At 34.3% G+C, this 25,419-nt stretch overlaps 4 protein-coding genes and 1 long non-coding RNA gene across 9 annotated transcripts; 2 read left to right on the top strand and 3 right to left on the bottom strand.

The window, feature by feature from the left end:
• Positions 1-1,168: 1,168 nt before the first annotated feature.
• LOC102624686 (probable glutathione peroxidase 8) lies at positions 1,169-3,288 on the top strand. Its single transcript, XM_006476565.4, has 6 exons — positions 1,169-1,347; positions 1,654-1,730; positions 1,866-1,927; positions 2,174-2,292; positions 2,549-2,716; positions 2,840-3,288. Exons 1-6 carry the CDS (start codon positions 1,294-1,296, stop codon positions 2,870-2,872), a joined length of 513 nt encoding a protein of 170 aa, XP_006476628.2. The 5' UTR covers positions 1,169-1,293; the 3' UTR covers positions 2,873-3,288.
• Positions 3,289-3,395: 107 nt separating this feature from the next.
• Positions 3,396-4,525, top strand: LOC102625161 (pectinesterase 3). The gene has a single exon (XM_006476567.4). It carries the CDS (start codon positions 3,576-3,578, stop codon positions 4,275-4,277), a length of 702 nt encoding a protein of 233 aa, XP_006476630.2. The 5' UTR covers positions 3,396-3,575; the 3' UTR covers positions 4,278-4,525.
• Positions 4,526-6,850: 2,325 nt separating this feature from the next.
• LOC127901285 (uncharacterized) lies at positions 6,851-8,113 on the bottom strand. The gene is made up of 2 exons (XR_008053445.1): positions 7,689-8,113; positions 6,851-7,230 (listed from the first exon to the last, which is right to left on the bottom strand). It is a non-coding gene; the product is annotated as an uncharacterized LOC127901285 (long non-coding RNA).
• Positions 8,114-10,706: 2,593 nt separating this feature from the next.
• LOC102625446 (RINT1-like protein MAG2) lies at positions 10,707-14,273 on the bottom strand. Its single transcript, XM_006476568.4, has 4 exons — positions 13,819-14,273; positions 13,435-13,527; positions 13,025-13,125; positions 10,707-12,919 (listed from the first exon to the last, which is right to left on the bottom strand). The coding sequence occupies exons 1-4, from the start codon at positions 14,111-14,113 to the stop codon at positions 11,003-11,005; spliced, it is 2,406 nt and encodes an 801-aa protein (XP_006476631.2). The 5' UTR covers positions 14,114-14,273; the 3' UTR covers positions 10,707-11,002.
• A 1,297-nt stretch (positions 14,274-15,570) lies between these two features.
• LOC102623638 (F-box/kelch-repeat protein At1g74510) lies at positions 15,571-21,233 on the bottom strand. 5 transcript variants are annotated; one of them, XM_052436262.1, is made up of 5 exons: positions 21,075-21,233; positions 18,687-20,132; positions 16,806-16,868; positions 16,192-16,725; positions 15,571-16,013 (listed from the first exon to the last, which is right to left on the bottom strand). In XM_052436262.1, the coding sequence occupies exon 2, from the start codon at positions 20,088-20,090 to the stop codon at positions 18,777-18,779; it is 1,314 nt and encodes a 437-aa protein (XP_052292222.1). In that variant the 5' UTR covers positions 20,091-20,132; positions 21,075-21,233; the 3' UTR covers positions 15,571-16,013; positions 16,192-16,725; positions 16,806-16,868; positions 18,687-18,776. The 5 variants fall into 5 exon arrangements, with proteins under 5 accessions (XP_052292222.1, XP_052292219.1, XP_052292220.1 ...); XM_052436259.1 differs by having other exon boundaries at positions 18,687-20,128; positions 21,029-21,233; XM_052436260.1 differs by having other exon boundaries at positions 18,691-20,132; positions 21,029-21,233.
• Between the last annotated feature and the right edge of the window lie 4,186 nt (positions 21,234-25,419).

The following is a 25,419-nucleotide window of genomic DNA, read 5'->3' on the forward strand; positions in this document are numbered from 1 at the left end:
CTAATGATCAACTTTCTAAAGATTGCTTATCATGACACTCATGATTATCAACATTGCTTCATAGCATTGTTCCAGACAAACCCTAATTTATTTCCATCATGTCTCCGCCAATGAGGCCAACGCTCATTTCTCCTTCATCTCATTCTAAGAATTTGGAGAAAAATAGCAGAAGCCCAGACGTAAAATTTACCTCTCCATGATCTATCTACCAACCACCAACGGACATCAATTATACACATATAGCCAAATGGCCGGCCGGATAAAGCCAACAAAATATCTTGCGATTTTTTTTTTCATTCTTCACGGTAAGAAAGAAAAGACAAATATAATAGTCCCAGCAAAATTCTTTCTAAAACATGGTACAGTATTCTTGTCGAGTGAAAAAGTTAAAAAGGAGGGGTGGGCACTAATCAGTTCACTTCAATTTTAAAGTTTTTAAATCGATCGGTTTCATATTAATTGATTTAAGAAATTTAGTTTTTTTTTTTCTTTCATATTAACCAAAGTTTTAGATTTTTCACTTGAATTTAATTTTTTTAGTCTAGTTTAATTGTAATTACTAACCGTTTATGCTTTATACAAAACACTAATATAAAATAATTTTATAATAAACAAGTACTATATATATAGTAACACAATGAACCAATATATTTGTTCGGTTCATTTCATTCAAACCTATTAATTTAATATTAAAAATATTATAGATCACGAGCTTTAGGTTAATCAGGTTAGAAAAAATAAAAAATAAACTCAACCCGAACTTATAATCCAATTCGAATATAGTTCGGATCGAAATGAATCAAAATTTTGTGTTTCTGTATGCAGTATTATTCAAATAAAATCTAATCAAAATAGATACAATCAAAATACATTCTGATCGAATTGACCAAAATTCAATCCATTCGAATTAAATTCTTCATTAGCATCCGATTTAAACCTAAAATTTTCGAATTAAATTGGGTTGGGTTGTATTATTTGCCCACCTGTAAGTTATCCTACGCATTGTATGTGAGCCTATGCTAAACTTGTATTTTCGTTCATATATAACAGTATATTATTGACTACCTTGACCCTTTTATTGAAAGGTTTTCACTCCTTTTAAAATAAATAAATAAAAAGAAAGTAGCAAATGCAAAGCATTATATAAAGTTACGTAATTAAATATATATACATATATATATATTTATCATTATTGGCTTCGGGCTTCTTCTCTGCACCGTCGTGACTGTAGTCAACTTCATTTTTGTCAGAAACCTTTTCCTTCGTCTTTTAAAGAGCAGAGCAGATAATAGGATGACAAGCCAGTTTATACAAAACCCGGAGTCAATTTTTGACTTATCTGTCAAGGTCTGTTTCTTCTTTCTCCAATTCTTTTCATCTACTTTTAGATTTCTTTTTATTTTTTTTTCATTTTTTTAACGTTTTAATTTCCATTTGGGTATGCTTGGAATCACGCCATCTTACTAGAGGAGGATAGATGGTTCATACGTGGTTCTGCTTGGTGTGGTTATGGGGTCGTCGCTTCGGGAAAGAAATAAATTAAATCTTAAATTTAATTGATCAAAAATCATCATTTATTTCCTATTACAGTAATGTTTTTAGGAGTTTTATTTATTTATTTATTTTATTATTATTATTATTGGCCACTCGCAGGATGCCAGAGGCCATGAGGTAGATCTCAGCACATACAAAGGCAAAGTCTTACTCATAGTTAATGTTGCTTCAAAATGGTATTGTGTAATGTGTATGCTTTGCTTCTCAATGTTGTTAAACTCGGTTTATTGATTGAGGAGATTGTGCAACTGAAATATGTATACCCATCTTTAAGTCTTAACCCTTTGGTACGTTGTCATTGATTCTGGCAGTGGGATGACCAATTCGAATTACATAGAGCTAAGTCAGTTATATGACAAATACAAAGATCAAGGTCTGCATTTTGATCTTGCAATTATTTGATGCTTTTGTTTCCATAGTGTTTGCTTATTTGTACAATTGCTTAAACTGAAATATGTTTGCGGTAATTTGATAAAGCATTGTACTGATTGGTCTTTGGAGCGAAACTGGAAGACATGGATTTCGTATTTAAAAGATGATATTGGTGGTTTATCATATGAAATATCCTTTTTGAGAGATATTTAATTAAAGACATGGCATTTCATTTTTCTTGGTGCAGGCTTAGAGATTCTGGCATTTCCATGCAATCAATTTGGTGAAGAGGAACCAGGAAGTAATGATCAGATCGCAGATTTTGTCTGCACTCGCTTCAAATCAGAGTTTCCAATTTTTGAAAAGGTAGATATGTGATATCTAGTTGCTCTTAAATCTGAATGCTCCTGAGTCCTGAAGTGCTCGGCAATACAAGGGTTGTCTTAGATATTGACTATTAGTTCTAGATTTGCATGTATTGTGTCATTTTAGTTACTCTACTAGCTTTAACCAAATCGGTTTTCCTGTCATTTGGATTGTTGACTAGTAATGTTGGACATTGTTGTATGATTTTTATTTTTTGTGATTAATAACTATTGACCTTGCTGGTTTTGTTTAAAAGATTGATGTAAATGGTGAACATGCTTCTCCACTTTACAAGCTCTTGAAGTTGGGTAAATGGGGTATTTTTGGGGATGATATTCAGTGGAACTTCGCCAAGTTCCTAGTTGATAAGAATGGAGAAGTTGTTGATCGTTACTACCCCACAACTTCTCCGCTTAGCCTTGAGGTAATCCTATAATCTTGCAACTTTAAAGTTGATTTTATGGTTTGCTAGCAAGTAATTATCACCCAGATTCCCAAATTGTCATATAACAAACTCATTTAGCTTCATCAAATATTGACATCGCAGCGTGACATCAAGAAGCTCTTGGGCCTCTCGTGACTAATCAAATGAGGATTATTAGTGAAAGGCGTGTTGGGCAAGATTGTATCCATTGCTTCAAGTTTCTTTTAACCTCAAGAATATGCTTTATAAAATTGTTTATGATTGGTGAACCGAGGGCCGTTAGGAGGGGTGGGTTGCATGCAGCAAAAGTCAAGAATCAGATATTTCGTTTGTCTTTCGGTGAAAGATCATCTTGTACGAAAAGGAGATTATACATATCCAGTGCATGAAGGAACGGCCAACTTCTTTTTATATGTGTTTGCCGTAAAATCAAAATTTGCACTTAATTACTACTAGTTTTAGTTGCCTTCTTTATATATATGTATATTAATTAATGTTACATAGAGAGGCTGCTTTCAGTTCCTTGAATGATAATTGAGTTAGTGGGCCATTGTATTTGGCCCAATATTAAATCATGGCCCATTCTAAAATTTCATAACTGGTTAAGTAACTACTTGGGCATCTTGATTCTCGAGTCTTGACCTCTTCAACTTCAGTTTAACCTCATCTCTTCAGCTGCAGAAAACAAAAACCACGTCCATCCATGGAAATAGAATTGGAAAATAAAACCCAGGGAATTTCAACAGTATTTTTTAATTAAAAATTTTAATATTTGCTATTTATTGTACTTATTTCCTTCTAATCTACGCAAAAAAGAAAGAAATATCCACACGTCCAGAAGGACCAAACAAGCACGAAGATGGATGCTATCAATGTCATGAAAGGCTACGACAAAGTCGATCACCACCAACACCGCGCAGGAATTCATTCCCTTCGGACACATCAGCGTCTGAAAATCGCCGTCACCATCTCAGCCATTGTTTTGTTGACCTTGATCATCGGTCTGATGCTTGCAGTTCTCATCCGGGAATCAAACACTGAAGAACAACAGCAACTGGACGCTGCCAAGTCGATCAAAACGGTGTGCAGCGTTACCCAGAACCCGGATTCATGCTTCACCGCCTTATCTTCTTCTCTCAACATCTCATCGACAACGACAAAACCAGACCCAGAAGTGATCTTGAAGCTCTCTCTGCAAGTCAACGTCAATCACTTCTCAAACATCACTTCTTCGATTAAAAGTCTTTACGGTAATCACCTTGAGGTTGCTTTACGCGACTGCGTGGATCAGCTGCGGGACGCGTCGAGTCGACTCAACGACTCCATGTCTGAGTTGAACGCCACGTTGACTGACAGGACTGTCAACGACATCCAGACGTGGATCAGCGCGGCCATGACGGACGAAGAAACTTGCTTGGACGGATTGGAGGAGATGGGATCAACGGTGGCTGATGAAGTCAAGACCATGATGAAAAAGTCAAAGGAGTTACTCAGTTACAGCCTGGCTATTATTGCTAACATCCGAACACTTCTTCAGAAATTTGGCCTCCATATGCATTGATTGAAATTGAACACTCAAAAAAAAAAATCTCCGAATTTCAGAAATATTCGTTTGTCGGTGGGCATCAATCAAGACCATGTCAATCACTTGTGTATTCTGATAAATTCGTTTCACCTCTTTGTTTTTATTCTCTTTGGCCCGAGCTTATTGTCAATATGTTGTCCACTTTTATGTTTTGGGAATGGGCTCGGTGGGAAACATATGCCGACCCAAGGTTATTCAAATAAATAATGAATTTTGATCCTCTACATTTAATATTTAATTACATATTACTTGTTATCTAATAATTATGGATCACAATATTATAAATAAATAAAAAAAACTCAGTTCAAAACCACAAGATCTAAATCCAAAATGAATATATTATATAACGTGTATCACTACTAAATTATTAATGTAATATATATCCAAATATTAAGCTAATTGAGGCTTGATATTCATTTTTAAAAATGTTGAGAATTTTTATTATTTATTTTTAAATAGTATAGTCTAATTGTACGTTGAGACGCACCTTAGTTAGTTATTTAGGTATCTTCTTCCTGAAAAATAAGAATTCTAATAGCAGACCCAAAGAAATATACACTACTTACAGTCCTCTCTCTGTTTAACTGACACTGTTTGTATTAACATCTTTAATTTTTTATTGTCGAATATTTATTGTTAATAATTATTTTAATTGTATAAAACAGTTGTTAGGCACCTTGGATTTTCAGTAGATTCAAATGAAATATGGATCATTTTTATTCTTTTTACTGTTTATTCTGTCACTCACATTTGAATACAATAAAGTCTTACAATTTTTTAGGTTTATATTAAGGTGAAACACCTCAATCACTAACTCTCTATTTTTGCTAACTTTAATATAGAGAAGGGAAAAGAAAGTAATAAATAACAAATCTCGGTTATTATTCACTCGGGCTGCGGCACCTTCCCTTTCTCTTTTAAGTAAATAATGTTGGATCCAACATGTAATCTGAGCTGTTGTCAGACCCAAACACATCCGGGTTGGACTCGTATGATTTTGATCAATTGTGAGGTGGATGAAACTGCCAAATTGAGTTAGCCCATTTGCCCTCCATTGGGATTTTACCCAAAATATCTTGTGAGATGAATGAATCAAGTTTTGGTTCCAGAAACGACCACGTTTTGGAGCTGTAAAGCTTCACTAAACTCACGTGCTTCTCAGCTGGTTATCAACAGAAAACGAACTGATCAAAACGACAGGACTTGAGCGCGTTTTGCACATCAGTTTAAGTAACCACGTGAGGAAGCATGTGACGAAGGTTATCAAAGTTCGTTAAGGTTGTTAAACCACGTGTCATCGAGCTGCTTATTCTGGAATTCAAGCTGGCTGCCCAGAACAGAGTATAAAGGCTGGTTTTCTGGGGTGATTCAGGTACGATTTTAGTGAGTCTTGCAGAGAGGGTTTGTAGAGAGACAAAGGGTTAATCTGTTCTCTGTAACGTCTGTTGTAAGGCTCTGTAACAATCTCCATTGTAATATCAACAAAGCTCATCTTGAGGCTTCTCCCGTGGATGTAAGCTGAGCATTCCATACTCAGCTGAACCACGTTACAATTGGTGTCTGTGGTTCTTTTCTTGGTTCTTGTTTCAGTTTCTTGTTTGTGTTCTTAACTATTGTTCTTTGTTGTTCTTAGGTGAATTCGTCTAAGTAAATCTTGGGGGTGTGCAACTTGCATTGACTAAATCATAAGCATCCTAGGGTAGTGGTCAGTTTAGCTTGGTTATAGGCTTGCTGAATCACTACATATCTCTTAGCTAGAGCTGCCGTCGATGTTGATCATACTTGCTTTTGCATGATTAAAAAATAAAAAAGTAAAAAAATTAATTTGTTTTTTTGAGTAGGATTCAAGCTTTATTTTTATATGCAAATTGGATCGTAGCGCATTGACAATTCGTGCGTCCAATAATCTTGGGCGCATGAGTTCGAGTCACAGTCATTCCTTTTCTGATAGGATTTTATTTGGTTTTTCATTTTGGGGTAAAATAATTTTCTTTCCACTATTAATTGAGGGTCGTTGTTTGGGCTGTGGTATACTAGAATCATAAAAGAGAGTCTCGATTGCTATCTGGTTGTGAATATTAGTAGAATTCTGATTGTAATATATTAGTATTTTAAAAAAAAAGTTATGTTTTTTTATTGAGGTCGAGTAGTTATAATTTTTCTAAACTTTAGTACTAAAGTATTTAAAAGATTTTTACTGCTGTAATTTAAAAATTAAATTATTTTAATCCTGCATTGTGTGGTGTATAATCTATAATATTTTGATAATTACATTTCTCCTCATGCGTCGTGTGCAAGTCGTCGGCAAATGATATTTCTATGGTGGCTGTTACGTTAATTAGTTGTTGGCATCTATGTTATTAAATTGACTTATTAATAATAATAACAACAACAATTCTTGTATTGTTAGCCACAGACAAGCACAGGCCAGAATCTGACCTTAGTGTTCCTTTCTTAATCTTTATAAATATTAACGTTTGGGTATTGTTCCAATCATCAAATCAGATAACACACACACTCCAGTGACTTAATGCAAGGAAGACCCAGAATAAATAATAAATAAATATTATGTCTGCACGTTATTATTTTATAATTGGCGTTGGAACATCGCTAATTAACATGTACGGATGAGGACAAAAGAGGAGGAGAGCGACAGAAAGAGGACATGAAAAGGCACAAGACAAGCAATTTTCTCTATCTATCTGCTGGGAAGTGGGAACCAGCTAGCTAATAGCACAAAGAAATTGACAATTAGGGCTCTTGTTAATTAATCCTGTTGCTGCAGCAAATTTATTATGAGCGTTATATCGACACCATTGCTGTCCGTTGAACCCAAAAGTTGAGATAGTCTTTCACTCAGATCATCGGCTTCGCTCTGCAAACTCCTGATGTAATTGCATGTCTCCTTCACAACTTCCGATGCCGGGACCTACATGCGCCATTTTAATTTACACAAACATATATATAAAGGCTTTGGCACAGCAATAGCTAGCACAAAATAAAATATATGCGTGTGTGGTTGGCATTAATCAAACAAATAAAATTGGATATGCATTCGGTGTACTTGGTTCTGCTGAGACCTACTTCTCAATGGATTATTTTTGCATGATGAGCCATTATTTATTTCTAAATAAATAAATAAATAACTGAAGTACGCATAAGTAGAGGCTATATATGTTATCACTGCTAAATTGTAATTGAAGCACGGCTCTGTCTCTCCATGTTGGCACTGCACGAATGCCGCTATTAACGCCCTAATGATATATCATCACCACACCATACAATACATTAAGCATTGATAATACGTAAATAAAGACAAACAGCTAGCATTGGAAACAAATAAATGAAAAAGTAGCAAAGTATATCTATATATATATATATATATACCGTTCCATTTCTCCTTTGATTAAGCCGCGGTAACAATGGTCGTAGCTTCATGATGAGATTATTAATCTCATCTTCTGTAATTTTTGAAGCACTTGATGATGTCCTTCTGCTAGACATAGCTGATCTTTCTCTCTCTTGAATCTTGATCACTCTCTTGTAAGTTGTGATGTGAGTTGCCACTGGACAGGGGGAAGTTGCAATGGAGGCATATATAGGCAAGCTTTATAAAGACAGTGGATGTTGGATGATCCACACAAAGAGCATTGTTAATTAGTTGATTGATATGTATAATATAACTTATAATAACAGGGAAAAAGAAAAATAAATAAATATTTTGATGTCTTCAATCAGAGAGCATTTGTCCCACAATTCTCCATCACGTGGGGGACCTTGCTGTATAGATTTGGACTATTGGCAACCCCTTCTAAAATCTCTTAAAATCCCTTTAGCATATTTACAACTTTATCCTTTATAATTGCATTCAAAGACAAACATAATCTAATTAAACCCACATCTTTTATTCTTTTTAAAGGAATAATTTTCATTTGCTAAAAACTCTTTGCACCAACATACATGTTATAAGTATTACAATTCCAACTCAAAATTTATTATTTCAAAACCTTCATGGTTAATTGAGTCTATGGCTTTATGCAAGCCCCTCATTGATGGCCAGCAAGTATATCGAACTGGAAAATAATAATGATGATGATGATGATGCAGTGGCTCGCAGAATATGCAATCTTCATGATCGAGCTTGGAGAATAATTCTTTTAACCAAGATTCTACGAGCAAGATAGACGAACAACTCCATTGATTTGAGGTTTGAACAGTAATAAAGAAGATTAAAAGACTGAATTTTATGAGAAATAATTTTAAGATTAATTTTGTCATTTAAAAAGATGTTATTAGAAATTTATAGTATTGTTTTAATGGGGTAAACAAAGAAGAGGGTTTAATAGGTTTATGGAGGGCGCCAATAGTCCACCACATTCATTTTCTAGAAAGAAATGGAACCCATCAAATTTTGTCAACAGCTTTTATTGAATTCGATTTAATTTCACAAGAATTTTACATGCGCACACACATACATAGTGAGGACATCTTTATTTTGTTAAAGTGAGAATGTTAACAGAATACAAAAAATGACAGATTTCAATACAACGAAGACTGTATTTTTTTGGCTGTTAGTGCATTGAAATTTATGTTTTTATTAACATTTTAAAATAAAATGTTTTACATGCTACCAAATATGTTGGTGGTGTATTTGGTTGACGCGTTTTTCCTATTTGTCTATAGCATTAGTATTTGTTCCTACTTTTGTAATTGATGAAGATTTGTTTTAGGTTCACACTTAACTGCATTGACAGTAAGGTAGAATTTACTTTTTATATTGGACTAAGAATCGTAAGGAGTGATAATCTTGCGATTGAGAGTACAAAGTGTGAATGAGAATAAATTGTTTATTTATACAAAAATGAGAGTATGAAATAGAAATAAAAAATCTTATTTATGTGTTTACTTTATGTTGGATTAGGAGTGAATTATTTCAAATTATAATTTATCTTTATTTAAAAAATTATAAATTTTTATTACAAAGTGAATAAAAAAATATTTGTAAAATAATTTTTTATTATTAATTTTAATTATATAAACTAATAACACTTATTAATATTCTTAATAATGTAAATCATATTTTTTGTTAATTTTAATTTTAATTATGTAAATGAAAAAATAATTGATAAGAGCAACACAAATGAAAAATTATTATTAATAATATAATACAAAATTAATATTTTCTTAAAATAGACTATTTATTATTCTTAATTATTAATATTAAATAAACATAATACTATTATTTTCAAATACATATAATAATATTATGTTTTTAAATATATTAATTCTCTATGAATATAAAAATATTATTTTAAAGTAATTTTAGCTTATAATAAGTGTAAATTATTAATTTTAAATAAATATAATATCATTTTATTTTAATAAACATAATTATATTAAATTTAATAAGAATGGTAAAAATAAAAACGACATTCTCTATAAGAATAGAAATCTCACTTCTCACTCCAAAAATAAATGAGATCTACGAAATGAGACTCTCATTCCTCTTCTTAAATGAGTTAGTAGGCGCTGGACTAGGGGAATCCAGACTCCCGGCTCTTACTCCTCTAAGTAAACACCACATAAGTGTACGTTGTTTCGAATTAGATTGGTCGGTTCAGAGACGAGCAATTGCAAATGATAAGAGTAAGTACTGCTCGGTGATGAGAAGATGCATACAAAAAGAAGAAAAGAAACCAGACAGACATATATATGTTTATGAAAACGCCACAATGAAGGTGACCGAGCAGTGAGCACTGACGTCTCAAGGCAGAAAGAAAAAAGCCCTAATAATAAGATGTTTTGGCATCATTTACCAACCGCTCTCAATTTGGCCCCGATTTCCGGTACCTGATCCTGATTGATGAGTATTGTTCATACAAATGACGTTTGTCTTGTACGCCACGTGTCAGTGCTAAAACCAGTAAGTGAATACTGACACATCATGCTCAACCCTTGCTTGTGATTCTCTAGATGTAGGTATTATGCGTTAGCTAGTATACTGTATACCACAATCATCAGCTAGAATTCAAAATTCATACACCCACACTACTATTGCCACTGACTTTATAAAGATTTGGGACCCTCAGGTTGCTGTCCTTACCCCTTTACTCCACATTAAGCTGTCGACACTTGACAGTTGATTAACTATATGAAAAATGCTGTTAAGATTTTATTAAGATTAAGCAGCAACAAAGAATGTTCTAAAGTTATTTCCATACCTCTGTACTTAGTATGAACCTGATGGTCCATGGTAAGATGAAAGATCTGGGGACAGCAGTATACAGTACCACGCCACAACAGTCAACTCATCAAGCGTAGCAGACAAGGTAGACGAGACTCCTCTCAGATGCTATGCAACGCAAACTAAAACTACCACCAACTCGAATAATGTGCACCAAAAAGTTATTAAGATCAAAATTCAAAAATATAAAATGTAGAATAACTGTTCAGCAAATAGAACTATTCCACCACAAATAAAAGAATTTGATTTGATTCCTTTTTTACCCTCGAGGAAACGAACGTTAAAAGAAAGGTCCAGGAGTCACAGTCCCAGTTCCAGTGTCGTGCAGTAAAAATCCTAAAACTTACTATTATATCATGACCTAAGTAACCTCCCTGTTCTGTTCCACATCCTAGTCTGTAGTACCTCTCTAAACAAGAATTGAGAGGGAAAAAAAAGAGTTGAATTTCAAAAGCTTTCAGTTCATGAATACCCTATTTTTTTCTATCTTTTCTGCCTCAGCAACACTCAAATGTGTTATTCCACTCTGTTTCATCCATTTCTCCCCTCCCAACACACCACCTTGAAGTTGTTCCTCCCTCATTTTCAACAATTTCAAGCCCTCACTTGTTTTAGGAAAGAAGCCTTCAGGCCTTAAACACCAAGCCCGGAAAACACCAAACAAGACCTCCATATCACAACCAAACCTCACAACACCACCATCATAAAATTTTGCATTGCTCATAAAAATGCCTCTAAAGAGCAGCCTATCCACTCCCATTGCCAAGCTTCTCCAAACCATAATAAAGTCCATTGCATTCAAACTTCCCTCTATTATTGACATTTTTCCTTGCAAATAATCTAGAGCCCCAACCAACATTTCGGACACCAACCAATTTTCTTCACTCTTTTCCTGCCATTGCCTCCTGTTTTTCACATAATCTCGAGATAGAGCATCAAATCCCCTCAAAATAACAACTGATATTTTCTCAACCCACTCAGTTCTGAATTCCTCCAACTTTTTGATCTCCTCATCAAAAATACCGCTTCTAGACCCCCCTACTGACCACTCTGAACGGCTATTATCACTGAGAGATGTTTCCAGTTGATTATCCTGATCCAATGCCATCTCCAGGAAGAAGACATCCTCACACCATTCCCTTAAAACAGATTCAAAATAGTGAGCAGCATTAATACAGTTTGCCACTTTAAGCAGCCCATCCTCATCTGTTAAGGCAGTCATGCCTTCAGCTTCTTGGCACCTCAGAAGGACACAATCCAAAAACTTTTGTATGACAGGTGCACCAGCCAGCCTGAGAAACCTTGACCTCAAAGAAACAATTGGCAGTGATCGACATCGGTCAACTACAGATGATAGACGTTGAAGAAAGGCACTGGATACAGTAGGAGATCTGTAATCTTCTGAACCAAACAGCAGAGCCCCCTTCTGAACTTTCATTTTCCAATTTCTCTCATCATCTACATCATGCTTTAGCTTCTCTAGGGTGTCAGCAAGCTCTATTTGTGCCCATATATCAAGCCAGTCAGGTCGATCACAGAAGACAGACAGAGATGAAATCTTCTGCAAGTTCCCATCTTCTTGAAGGGAAAACAAGATTCCAGACTGTTCAACCAGAGACTTAATTCGTTTGTCAAAAGAGATCATCAAATCAACAAGGTGAAGCCACGATATCCTAGCCTGTGACTGAACGCCAGAAATGCTCTCTTCATCCAATTGATCAACATAAACGGGGAATATTTCTTTTGCCAAGTACGTCAATAATGCAGTCACCATTGCTGAAATCCATTCTTCTCGGCAACTGTACCCTACTAACAATGCTTCATCCACCAGGGGTTGTAATAACTCATCCATAGAGTCAACATAATCCCTGGTAATCTTATATACAAGAGTGAAAATGAACTCCGGCTGATCAGTCCACTTTGAGAAATGGCGTTGGGATGCAACTGCTATTGGATTGACTAGCTCTTCAATTGCCCAAAGTGGCTGGTGGAGAGCAAGCTCCCGATTATGGCCTTCAAGTTGCCTAGATTTTCTCTGTCTCTGCAACTCCTGAAGCCTGCATAAGGCAAGAAAGTTTTCACAGTATTGGTGCTTGAGGTCCCCTCGCATTGTGAAAAGAGGGTTTGAGACTTCAGATGATGCTCTTGTCTCAGGATTAGAGGAAGCCAAAATTGAAAGTGGTGGTGGCCATCCAAGGGATGAAAGAAGGGCCCGGTGATCTGCAATTGCCTGGGGTCTCAACATTGCGAGAGCACGATCTACTCTGTGATCAACAGCAGCCACAAGACGTGCCCACTGAGGACGTGTCTTTGTAACTGAAGTTAAAATATCTTCTGCCTGTTTAAGTGCTTTAATGGCGAGCAATCGCATATCCTACAATAACTAAAGACTTTTAGAAAATAATAATAGTATTAATAAGCAACATAATCGAATTATTTTGTTAACAGCATGGAGTTTCAAGGACAGTCAGGTGCCCACTTCTGAATCCTGTGTAGAGTTGCTCCTCCGGTTATTGTTCATAGCAGAAGATACAGCATCTTCAATATCACCAACCAAACTATCCAGCTTCAAAGCCGTCTCTGAAAGCCATATTTGAGAAAAACTAAAGAGCTTACTCAGCAGTAAATGTAATAGTGGAAAAGTTGTTTTAAAAAAAAAAAAATTTAGTTCGTTCCAACATAAAAGCATAATATGAAGGAAATGGGAAACATTTACAAACCATCCATTTGGGATTTGTAAAACACCAACTCTACACAACTATATAAAAACACTACTGCAGGGATTGAACACATAAGAATTTCAACAATGACAAAAATCAGTCATGAATAATCAAATTATCATGCCCTAACCTGGTAAACACTTCCAAAACAAGCAATGAAAAAACTCACCAGCATAAGCTCGAACCATATCCACCCTCGCCACCTCCTTGGCCAATGCTGGCAGCTCTTCCCCCAGTATCTGCTTTGCTCGCACTCCTCCATCTAAAAACAAATTTAATCATAATTACAAATAATTCAACAAACATGGAAAGACATCCAAAATCATAATAATCCTAAAAACTCATTTGAAAAAAAGAATTGAAATCTTCACATATTCAACAGATATAAAATGTACAGAACTTTCAAAAATAACCACAGAATTTGAGCAGAATCATTTGTATGTACGCATTGAAATTTCAGAAACCTTTAAAATTTTCATGCCACAAACAATACAAAACCAATAGAATGATGAGATATTCAAATGCATTTGAAGTAATAAGAAGTTAAACTAACCTGAAACAGAGCTAGGAGATCTAGAGGCGGAGGCGAGATCGGTCAGCTTAACATTGACGTGAGTAAAGAGACCGCTGACGCGATCGGTGAAGGAAGCGTAAACGGAAAGCTTAGATTCGAGGTTGCGATTGAGCTCCACCAAGCTTTGATCCAAGTGGCTGCACTGAGTTTCAAGCTCACTGGCGAGACGCGCAGCGCGAGCGTGATATTCCTTGTTTGTGAGGTTATCGTTGAGAAAGGAGAGTGTTGTGGAGGATATGGCTGAGACTGGAGGTAGAGTTTTTGTTGAGTCCATGATTTTTCAGGTCATTTGTGACCAATGACTCTGAATCCGTGAGGGTGATTATCAATGACCTGATTCATGGTTCTTCCCGTTTTGCTTTACACGGTGGGTGGCAAACGAGTCAAAATTCCGGTATCGTTATTGGGTCGGGGACATCTGTAATCAGACCCAATTAATTGCTGACGGGTTTCTCATTGGGCTGGATTCAGACCTATGGCTCGGCCCGTACAAATTAGATAATCGCGAGAGAGTACACTTTTTAGTTTTTTTTTTTTTTCATTTTTAACTTTGTAAGATTATTAAACGACAAACGACTGGACCTATTTAACATTTTTTTTTTCAGTTGGGCTAAATCAAAAGTACAAAAAATTAATAATTAGCGTCAGTTTGGTACAATTTGAGCACTAGTCAAAAGGAATTTTTTTAATACTTTCTTCATGCACGCCCAGTTATTTTATGGGTAATTTTTAAAAACCTCCCCTGAAGTTTGGACTTGTTGCAAGTAGATGGCGAGAATTGATTTATTTATAAAAAATCTCCTACCGTCAGTTAAGTTTAACATTGACCGTTAGTTGACCGTACAAAGATAATATTACCCTTAACAATAGTTTATAAACGAAAATAACTAAAATTATTAGTTATTTTACACTTTTTAAATTATTGATATTTTTTTAAAGTTTCTATAAAAAAATTAAAATTAAAAAATTAAAAAATCTTCTTTAAATTATTGATATTTCCTTAAAATTCTTACAAGAAAGATAAAATTAAAAATTTAAAAATGAAATAGTCATAATCTTTACCTATGATATTGTAAATTTTTAGAATTGACAAAGATAAAATTATCAAAAAATAGGATTTGTGCTTTTTGCACCAATAATTTTGGTTTTTTTTTAGTTATTTTCGTTTACAAACTATTGTTAAGGGTAATATTGTCTTTGCACGGTCAACTAACGGTCAATGTTAAACTTAATTGACGGTAGGAGATTTTTTATAAATAAATCAATTCTCGCCATCTACTTGCAATAAGTCCAAACCTCAGGGAAGATTTTTAAAAATTACTCGTTATTTTATTGCCGTGTCCTACTACCAATGTTGATTTCTTTTTAATTTCTTGTTTTCGTTTCATTCAAATGTAAATTTTACAAGTGATGCCTTTGTCTTATTATTAAAAAAAATAAAAATAAAAAATTATGGGGGTGTCATGATCACTAAGAACAGGATAAAAAGTGTTCTACCGTCACGCCATTTCCAACAAATGAACCCCAGAAGGTTAGGCTTTAATTTTATGGCATGGACATGGACCTTTCGGAATGTGTGAACTATATTTATTTATTTTTTATTTCCCCCCCCCCCCCCCCCCCCCCCCCCCCCCCCGAAAAAAAAAAGAAAGAAAAAAAATACACTCGTCGTATGTTGAGTAGACCAATAAGGATTTGATTTGAAAATTAAGAACACGTGAAGTCCGAAAACAGCACAAATCGCTTTCGTGCGTGATTGTGATGGCTTATCCCAATCCAATGTTTCTTCTGCATTAGTCGTTCACCGAAAAGGCGAAAACCAACCAGTTAATGAAAAAGCTACGAGCAGTCGTGGTTACTGAGGCTTAAAAACTACAGCAGCATTAATTTGGCACAAATATTTATACAAAGGCTTTTTAACTCACAGATTTGTTAGGTTCTGATTTCTGACACACAGAGTACATCCAAAAAGATTTACACAATCTAACAGCATCTTCTTCACACTCAGAGACAACACAGACATGCGTTAAATGCATGACGCACAATGCCCGCGTGAGCCGCATCCAGTCTCACCCTCTTTAGCCGGTGGCCCCTGTCCACAAAATTTCTCATTAAGAACCCCTTTTCACGACACCATCGTGATGCGCTTCTCTTGCGGGTGTCCAATAGAGGATCTAGAGAGAAAATAAAAAACCAACTTTTTAAAACCCCGAAACTGAAGTGCAATTTTTGCTGAAAAATTTTTGAGGGAAAAAAAAAAAAGGTGAAATTTCACATGCCCAATCAGTAAAGCCAAAACTGGTAGAACGTAGATTAAGAATTATCATCGTAATCAGAAAGATAATTACATACAAGTAAAGATGAAATTGTTGTATCGTAAACACAAACGAGACTTGAATGTGGCTAAAACGAAAAGCAGGCAACTTCCTTCTTGGCATTTTGTTTTCTCACGTCACGTCTCACATGCACTAAAATCCATTCCTGGCAGTCAAATTCAATTTCTTTTTAGCCAAAAGAACCCAAAAGGGCCAAAACATTTCAGCTAGTTACGACTAGAAAGGATTTTTCATGCTTCAATGGCCTATTTGCTGCTAAAAATATTGAAAAAAAGATAAAAGGTGTGAAATTTTTCACACCCAGCAAACCAAAACCATGGATTTTATTACCATTTTAATCGGGAAAAACTCATGTACAGAGAAGATGAAATTGCTGTGAAGTAAACGCAAATGAAATGAGACTAGTATGTACATGTGTAACAAAAAAACAAAGGCAGGCAACTTCCCTTTTGTCATTTTGCTTTCTCATATGCACTCAGATATCATAAGCCAAGAATTCCACCGCAAGTTCTTGTTGTTATTGTTGCACGTACCTAATGTGATGTCACAGCTAAAAGACACAAATCAAATGTAACGTTATATTTGCAAATGACGATGACATACAGCTTCTATAATAACAACAAAAATCACCTCCGAAAATTCTTGTTGAATGATTTGTCCACTTTCCCGTCTTTCTGTACACAGAATCCACAGCTGGTGAAGTACAATTTTGAAAGAGATTAGTTTAAGCTCTTGCATAATGAATTGCTCAAAATCTAAAGAACAGATTAACTAATAATGATAATAAAGATCCCCAGAGATTGCCTAATCCTTAGCCTTGATTTTGGTCAAGAAATTGTGAGAACAGAAATGATTCTAACTATCTACTTAGTTGTCTATCTAACAGCAGATATACTAAACTCAATGATGCAATTGACAGATTTACACATTAAGCTCATAACAACTGGTTATAAACCATATCAACATGAAGCAAACAAGGTGAATGCCAAAAGATGGATAAATTAATTATATACAAAATGCAGTTTATTATCAGAAACATCCGCGATTCAATCAACAACACAATTAGAGGCCCAAGAAAGTCAACGAAGGTGACATACCCCTTAATTGGATCCAGCATAAGCAGGGCAGAGGAAGAGGAAAACCCTACGGAACACATCTAACCTACCTTATAGGAGAGACTAATTACCTTGTTGCTTTAGGCTCATAAAATTTGCAGGCGATTATGAACTAGTGAACTGTTTTTTATTATAAAAATATAGCACAATTTTTCTGCTAAGCATGACTGCAGAAATAAAAATCAGACAACTGCACAAGATACAGAAAGGACAACTTATCAAGGAAGAGAACTCGATTGTGTAATTTAAGAATGCAGATTTAAAAGGTTACTAAGCTATGTGAGCCAAACCCTCAGGAAACTCTATCTTAGGAACATGATACTCAGAAAAAGCAAAAATGTAAACTTGAACTTTCTTGTAAGAATATTACAACAGCGAATAATTCAGTTAAGCAAACCTGACAATTTCTGAGACTATCTTAAACACAAGGCAGTGTTTTACTGCCTTAGGTTATCAAGATTGTATAAATGCTCTGACAGCTACACAAAGAGAGCCGAGGAACAGTCCTAGGAGCCAATAATCAGGTTATGAGGTGCACAAATCAAATTTTTTTTAGCGCACTTATACTATTTGAATATTCTAATAATTTATCATTTTCAGTTTTCATGTGTTTTAAACATATTTTGAAATTGTATTTTTGATGCCAAAATCATCCTTTAGTCTACCAATCAGTACTTAGTGTACCATACAAAACCAGTATTGGCCCGTCCATTCTTCTTTCTTTTTCCTCTTTTACTGCACTACTATTCTGTGCTCCAACACGCATAAGATTAGCATATTCAGTTCACTTAAATATTGTAGAAAGGAACATCACTACTTCAATTTCATTACAGCATATTTCAGCTCACTTAAAAAGATTGCAGAAACAAACATAACTGCTTTAATTTTATAACAGCACATTAAGTTATGGATAATGTGACGTGTCAGTCAGTCGGTGAACTCAAAAATGAAATCTATTTAGACGCGTTAATAGAGTGAGCATGGGTGTGTTTGATGTATAAACTATGCTGTATGAACAGTTAAAGCTTTTGCGATGAGCAGGCATTTTGTTTTAAATGTAATTACAATAACAACAACAGATAATTATGAAAACAGTTGCATGATTTATGAGATCTAAATAAAACTATGCAAATATTCAAGACTTCTAAGCATCTACCAGATTTTATTTATTCACATGTACCTGCTGTACATATTGCCAACTTCGGAAAGCTTGTCATGGTAGCCCCACCCACAAGATAAACAAGTAAAACAGAATGCTTTAACTAATAGAGAACAAAAAGATGCAATGCAATAAAAAAAAGAAGAACATTAAATAGCTAGACACTTTGTACTCCTAAAACTGTCTATGATTCTATATGTAACCTTAAACTGTCCCCAGAAAGGTAACAGAGATTACCCACAGTCCTGAACCCCATCTCCTTGCCATAGTTGCGAATTCATATCAGTAGGGCTTCATACGGCACTATGGTGTAACCAAAGCTATATCTCAGCATCCCATTACAGTACAATTAAATACAAAACCGCACATGGGCTGTCTTGCAAGCAATTTCCAATGTGGAGGACCTTCATCCGGAACCCAACCATTCAGCTCAACGATACCTCCACCTGAATCCCTAGGTCCACCAATGACAATGAGCTGGTCTCCACATGCCCTGAAAGCTAATCCCCAACCATTCATTGAAGATGCCTGCTCAGGCAATCTCCCAAGTGTCCTCCACAGTTTCCTCCCTTTGTCAAATTTCCTCACCTCTTCTTTTTCATGATCAGCAGCATAAAGCTCATTATTAACAACAGCAAGCAAAGGTGGTGCCTCCCCTGCAGCAGATATCACACTAACCCCATCACTTCCAATTCGTGCTGGGAACATGTCAGTTATCTGAGTCCATTTCCCCGTCTCCAGATCATACATCTCCACATCTGTAAGCATCGCTGAAGAGCCTTCCCCAATCCCACCAATGACATAAAACTTCCCATCCATAAATACCCCAGAACACATTTTCCTTGCTTTATGCATGCTCGAAATAGGCATCCACGTGCCTGTTATTGAATTATAAAGCTCTGCAGACTTCAGAAGTTTGCCTCGTGGGTCGCAGCCTCCAGCTAGGATTGCAATTTCCCCAAGACTGGCAGATCCAAACAAGCACCTAGGTGTATTCATAGTCATGCCAGTTGACCACGTGTTGGTCAAAAGGTTATATCTATAAATGGCATTTCCATGAACTTCCTTTCCAAAAACAAGCAGTTCGGTACCAACCGCCAACGACTCTTTGTCTGCATACATGAAACAGTCACTTGCATTCATGGGTGGTAAATGCATCCATCGGTGGTGAATTGGATCAAAAGCCTCCCATTCCTTTAGTTTGCAGGAGAAATATACCCAATGTTCGATGATACCCATTTCCCGCCTAAGCCTATAAAGCTCGCCACTCTGAATGAGAGATCGGAATGCTCTATTCAACGATGCAATGGCGCCATAGTCAGACCTTGAGCAGCGAAGGAGACAGTTGATTGTGATATCTCGGCCAAGGTCAGGAATGAGTGAATTTGAGTCTGAAAGATTGCCTCCCGGAAGATGAGCCTCTGCTTGATCAGTTTGGGCAAGAGAAAGATTACTCAGACCCTTCACTGGCTCTTCTGTCTTACTTGCTTCTATGGCAGCCCTTTTCACAGCAAGTTTTTCTCCCTCTTCCAATGGACGCTTATTGTTTGAGAGCTTCAATACACATTGAATCTGCTTGCTCTCTTGCTTCAATGAGGTCGGCAAATCCCTCGGGACGACATAAGATGGACCCTCAAACATGTTGCAGGGATTAGAAGATCCAAGAGCACAACAATTGCCTTTCTTCCTCATCAAAAGAAAAAACAAAGAACCGATCAATCTAAAGAGGAAAGAGAAAAGAGAAAAGGAATCACATCATATAACTAAATAATTCACAAGAAAACCATAAAATTTGCTAAATAGCATTGTTTTAAAGAAATCGATAAACCTTGGACATTCAATTCACAAAAAGAAAGAAATCCCGTCATAATTACCTTATCAACAACAACGACAACATGGCTGTTTATGTAAATGTGTTAATTTTTAATGGAAGTAAAATATTGGCTTCCACATGCAACAGGAAATTTCCAACAATCAAAGGAAGCAAAAAGTAGAGAAACATGTCTTTTGAACCATCTCCATCAATCCAAATTAGCAAAATTTCTGCGAAAATAAAAATAATACACAGACAATGCTGGGAATGTCATTGTAACAGATCATTAACTTTACATATAAGAATCAAAACCATGCACAAACAAAACAATCTGCATTCAGAAACCAGCAAAAAAAATTGAAAAATATAGATAAAAGAGAGACATTCCAGCGCCCAACCAATGAGAAATACAGTTTCCCATACCAGATCCCCGTTTGTAGCTAAACATAAACAGAAGCAAAGAAAAATGCATTAGAAGTTAATCAGAAACCCATTTCAGTGAAAATGACAACAGTGAACATAATCTTATTCATGTACAATTTTCCCTCTAAACAAAGAGAAACACAAACGGAGGAACCAAAAGCGTTGGCTTTACAAAGCCACAATCTGCAATAAAGCCGTTTCATTGCCTCCACTGACATGCCAGCAATGATACAGCTGAAAGTATAGAGAGAGCATTACGACTGCTATGAGTAAAAACGCAGCTTTAGAAAAGGAATATGACACGACATAACAAAACGAAAAACGAAAGTGAAACAGAACTCACAGAATGTTTGGACAAAGAACAGCTTTGTGTTCAAGGGACTGAATACCTGCTTCACTCAAATTCAAAACCGAAACAATACACAATTACAGTTTTCAGCTTCTCTTCTGAGATTCTCTCTCTCTCACTCCCTCCCTCTCTCTTTTTCTTTCTCTTGTGCTGCTGCTTATATTATTTACATGTATATGTGTTACTCTTTTTTTTTTATTTTTTTATGTGCTTTTACAACGATGTTAATAGACAGTTGGTATTTATAGCTGATAAAACAAATAATTTTTTTAACAGAAAGAGTGCTTTAGTGGGCCCCACCGTGGGTTGGGGAGGGGTTGGATAATGGGTACTGTGGGTGCTGCCACATCGGATTTTAACTCTGTTCACAAAAGGAAACCGAAACCGCTAACAGCAGTTCTTGCACGTGTTGCAACTCTACCCCGTGGATTCTAACTTCCTTTGTACATGTTGTGCGCGTATGGCTTTGGCTTCTTGCTCTTGCATGCCTTCCGCTCTCTCTCTCTCTCTCTCTCTCTCTTTAAATAATTACTTTTCCATTTAATTTTGTTTAGGTCAGTAAATATTTGTCCATCAAAACCAGATTCTTCTTTTTTTGAAGAGTTCAAATACTTTACTTATGCTTGACCAACGGTTTCAATTTATCCTTTAATTAAAATACATCTTAACCACCTAAAAAATCAAGTTTTACTTGATAATATGGAAAGAAAATTTTGTGCTCTTCAGCTATTTTTTCAATAAGATCGTTTCACTAGTTTGGCCTTTGAAATGAAAAAGAAATTTGGATTTAAATGTGGGCTGATAAATATAGAGTCAGCTGTAACATTAAAAAAATAAAAATATTTCATTTTAATTGAACAATGGGGAAATTTATCTTATTAGTTAAAATTAAAATTGTGGGTATTTAAAAATTAAACGATAAAACAAATATGAGATAGAAGTAAATAAAATTAGATATCCCAACTCAACGTGCTCTTTTACTTTTCTTTTAATCAATTAGTTATTAGATAGTTTAGTTACCAAATAAATACGCAATCATTTGTCGTTATCTAGAACTCTTGACTATATAAGTGATCGTCCCGAACCGTTTTTTATATGTGCATTTTTTTCTATATATTTTCTCATCTATTGTATCTCATTTTTTAACCTATCACAAAGGTTTCTTTTTAATCAAATATTGTGGTAGAGACATTTAATATATTTTTTTTTAAGATTGATCGTTCTTGTTATCATTTTTCTTTTGGACTAGTTTTGGTTATTACCATGAGTTTTAGATTAGCCATTCTTGTTTAGTGATTTTCTTGCTGACCGTTCTTATTATTACAATGACTTTTCGATCAAATTCTGTTAGATTTTTCATATTTTTATCTAGGTTTGTTGTTTATTTTGGATAAATTAGATTTTGTGGTAAAAAAAAATCTACTAAAAAAAAAACAATTTTTCCCTTAAAGCTTGACGCTTTCCACCCATCACTTTCACTTACTTTTTTTCATTTAATTAATAAATTAATTTTGGTCAATAATTTTTTCCCCTCAAAACCAGATTCTTCTCTGTATTTGGATTTGAAATAGTTTACGTATGCTTTACCATATATGGATTTTGTTTATAATTAGTTAAAATTATTTTCATCATCTAAAAGGGTAAATTTCACTTTGTAATATGGAAAGAAATAATAGTCTTAGCATCCATGGTTTGTTTATTATTAGTTAAAGTTTATTTGAGTCAGTTGAAAATGAAAATTTTATTTAATAATATGGAAAGAGATAGTAGTCTTACTGTTAAGTAAATTTCTTTGATGATGATGATGATGATTATTATTATTATTATTATTATTATTATTATTATTATTATTACTATTTTTTGTGATCCAAACAAATTTTAATTAAGGTTACGTTATTTTAAATTAAAGTGTTTACTTAAAATTTTTAAATAAATTTTGCTTAAAATTTTGACACAAATTTTAAGCCTTAAAACAAGTTAACTCATATCAATAAAATTTAATTGTAAAAGGAGAAACGAAACCAAATTCTTCATTAACTATCGTTAATTTTTGTCCATTTTCCATATTTAGTTTCCTATTATCATAGATGTAAAAGCATACATGTCATTACCCATATTTAGTTTATTAATGTAAAAGCTTAAATGAACGGGGATTCTCTATTCATTGCCATTAATTTCCCATTTTACCTTTTACATTTACGAAAAAACTAAATATGGAATTTGAATATAAAAAAAATTAATGACACTTAGTAGAGAATCCCCTTTCATTTATGATTTTCTATCTATTACTTGTCATGTTGCATAATAATTTTTTTTGGATTTTATAATGTTTATAATAATAAACTAAATATGGAAATATTTTTCTAAATAAGGCAGCATTTTCCTAAATATGGAAGTATTTTTCTAAATATGGCAACATTTTCTTAAATATAGAAAATGTTAAACATTTCCATATTATGAAAATATCTCCACATCTAAGACAACGTTACCGTACTTAGAAAAATGCTTTCAATTTTATGGGAAAGAAGGTTGTCGTATTTAGTTTATTATTACAAAATGAAAAAGGTGATTTTTTATATTGTAGTATTTTCATATCATCTTTTTTCTTTTTTCTTTACTCTATTCATATTTAGTTATATTTTCCAATAAATTGTACTTTTGTTTAGGAGTTGATCAATGGCCACGATTATCCTACATTAGGGACACCAAACCCCCTTATTTATCATGTACAAGAGCGGCTCTTCCTGAAGGTAACTTAGGTGGTTGCCTAGAGCTCCACTACATAAGAATCCAAATTTTTTTCCAAAGTTATAGCAATTCAATTATTGATTTATATTTATTATTATTATTATTTTATAATAATATTTTTCGTAAACAAATTATCAAATCCCTACAAAATTTCTTTTCAACATTTGAATTAACAATCTTAATCCTATTTTATTCCTACAAAATCTCTATTTCACTTTATTTCATTTAAAACTCCATAAAGCCACATATTTGTTAACTTATTGTTATCCATTAGTACTTTTTTATCAATTAAAAAAAAGCAACGACACATTCAACGCTTTGGTGCTTATTTAAAAGAAAAAAGAACTTTATAAACCCAATTCCAAATTCCTTGTCAATTTCCGAAGGGTAAGGTTATCTCTACGCTCTACGATTTCGCTTCATTTGTTTGAATCTCTCCTTCATCACAATATAGGTATTCTATTTTTTATTAATTTTTTTTTTGCTTGGGTATGATTGGCTCATGCTATTCCCTTATTTGGATTTTAGGGTATGTAAACTGCTTTTTTAAATTTTTGGTTAAGAAAAAAAAATCAACTATTTTTATTGATCACTGCCACTTAAAGTTTCAATCCATCAAAGTTAAGGGTCTATTTGGTATCCTTTTCTATGCCATATTTTCATTTTCATTTTTAGATTCTAGATGTAATATTCGTTCGATGGATTTGAATAAAAAAAACAAATTATAAAACGCATAAAACAGATTCAGCTTTATAGAAATAAATTGAGTAACATGTTATATACATTTTGGGTGAATTACAAAACAAATTTTGAAATAAATTATAAAAGAAATTTTAAGCATTCCCCAAGAAACTTCCACTTCTTCTCTCTCCTAAAACAAAACCTTATCACTAAATCGATCTATTCTTCTCTCTCCATTAGATCTAAACTCAAAACTCTCGTTCATGGCTTTTACTGCTCTTCTTCAACAAATATTCACCATCACTAAATATTGAATAAGATCGTTGTTGCTGCTCTCTCTCTCTCTCTCTGGGTTGCTGCTACTGCGCCCTCTCTCTCTCTCTTCCACTGCTGTTATTCTATCCCTGCCTCTCTTGTTGTTCTATCTCTGCTCCTGCTGCTTTCTATCGGCTGCTGGCGCCATTGCTTTGCTACTGTCGCTCTCTCTGCCATTGCTACTATATTTCTACTGCTGCTGTTACAACTTTGTAATTCATAATGTTTATCATGTAATTCGATAGTTATTTTATTTAAACTGTTGTAATATTATCTTAATTATAGTTTAAGAAAACGGCAGTGCAAAACTACTTCTTAGTAATGGTAATACTAAGTTACTTATGGTACGCTTGTTTATGTATATTTATGATTTAATAATTTAATAATTCGTTTATATTAATTTTAGTAAGGGAGAAAATAGTAGTATCCCGAACAATAATATCCAATTGGTTTAAAAATGAAATGAAATCTGGTTTAAATGAGATCAAATCATTATTATCTATTTACTGTTGGAACTAAAATAATAGGAAGTGAGTATCATCCATTTTGTTACATGACTAAAGCACTAAGCACAAACTACAAAAAGAGTTAGAAATTTTGGCCATCCAAAGAAATTCTGATGAGGTAAACTAATGAAAATG

Source organism: Citrus sinensis, chromosome 3, assembly GCF_022201045.2.
Source record: "Citrus sinensis cultivar Valencia sweet orange chromosome 3, DVS_A1.0, whole genome shotgun sequence".
NCBI lineage: Eukaryota > Viridiplantae > Streptophyta > Magnoliopsida > Sapindales > Rutaceae > Citrus > Citrus sinensis.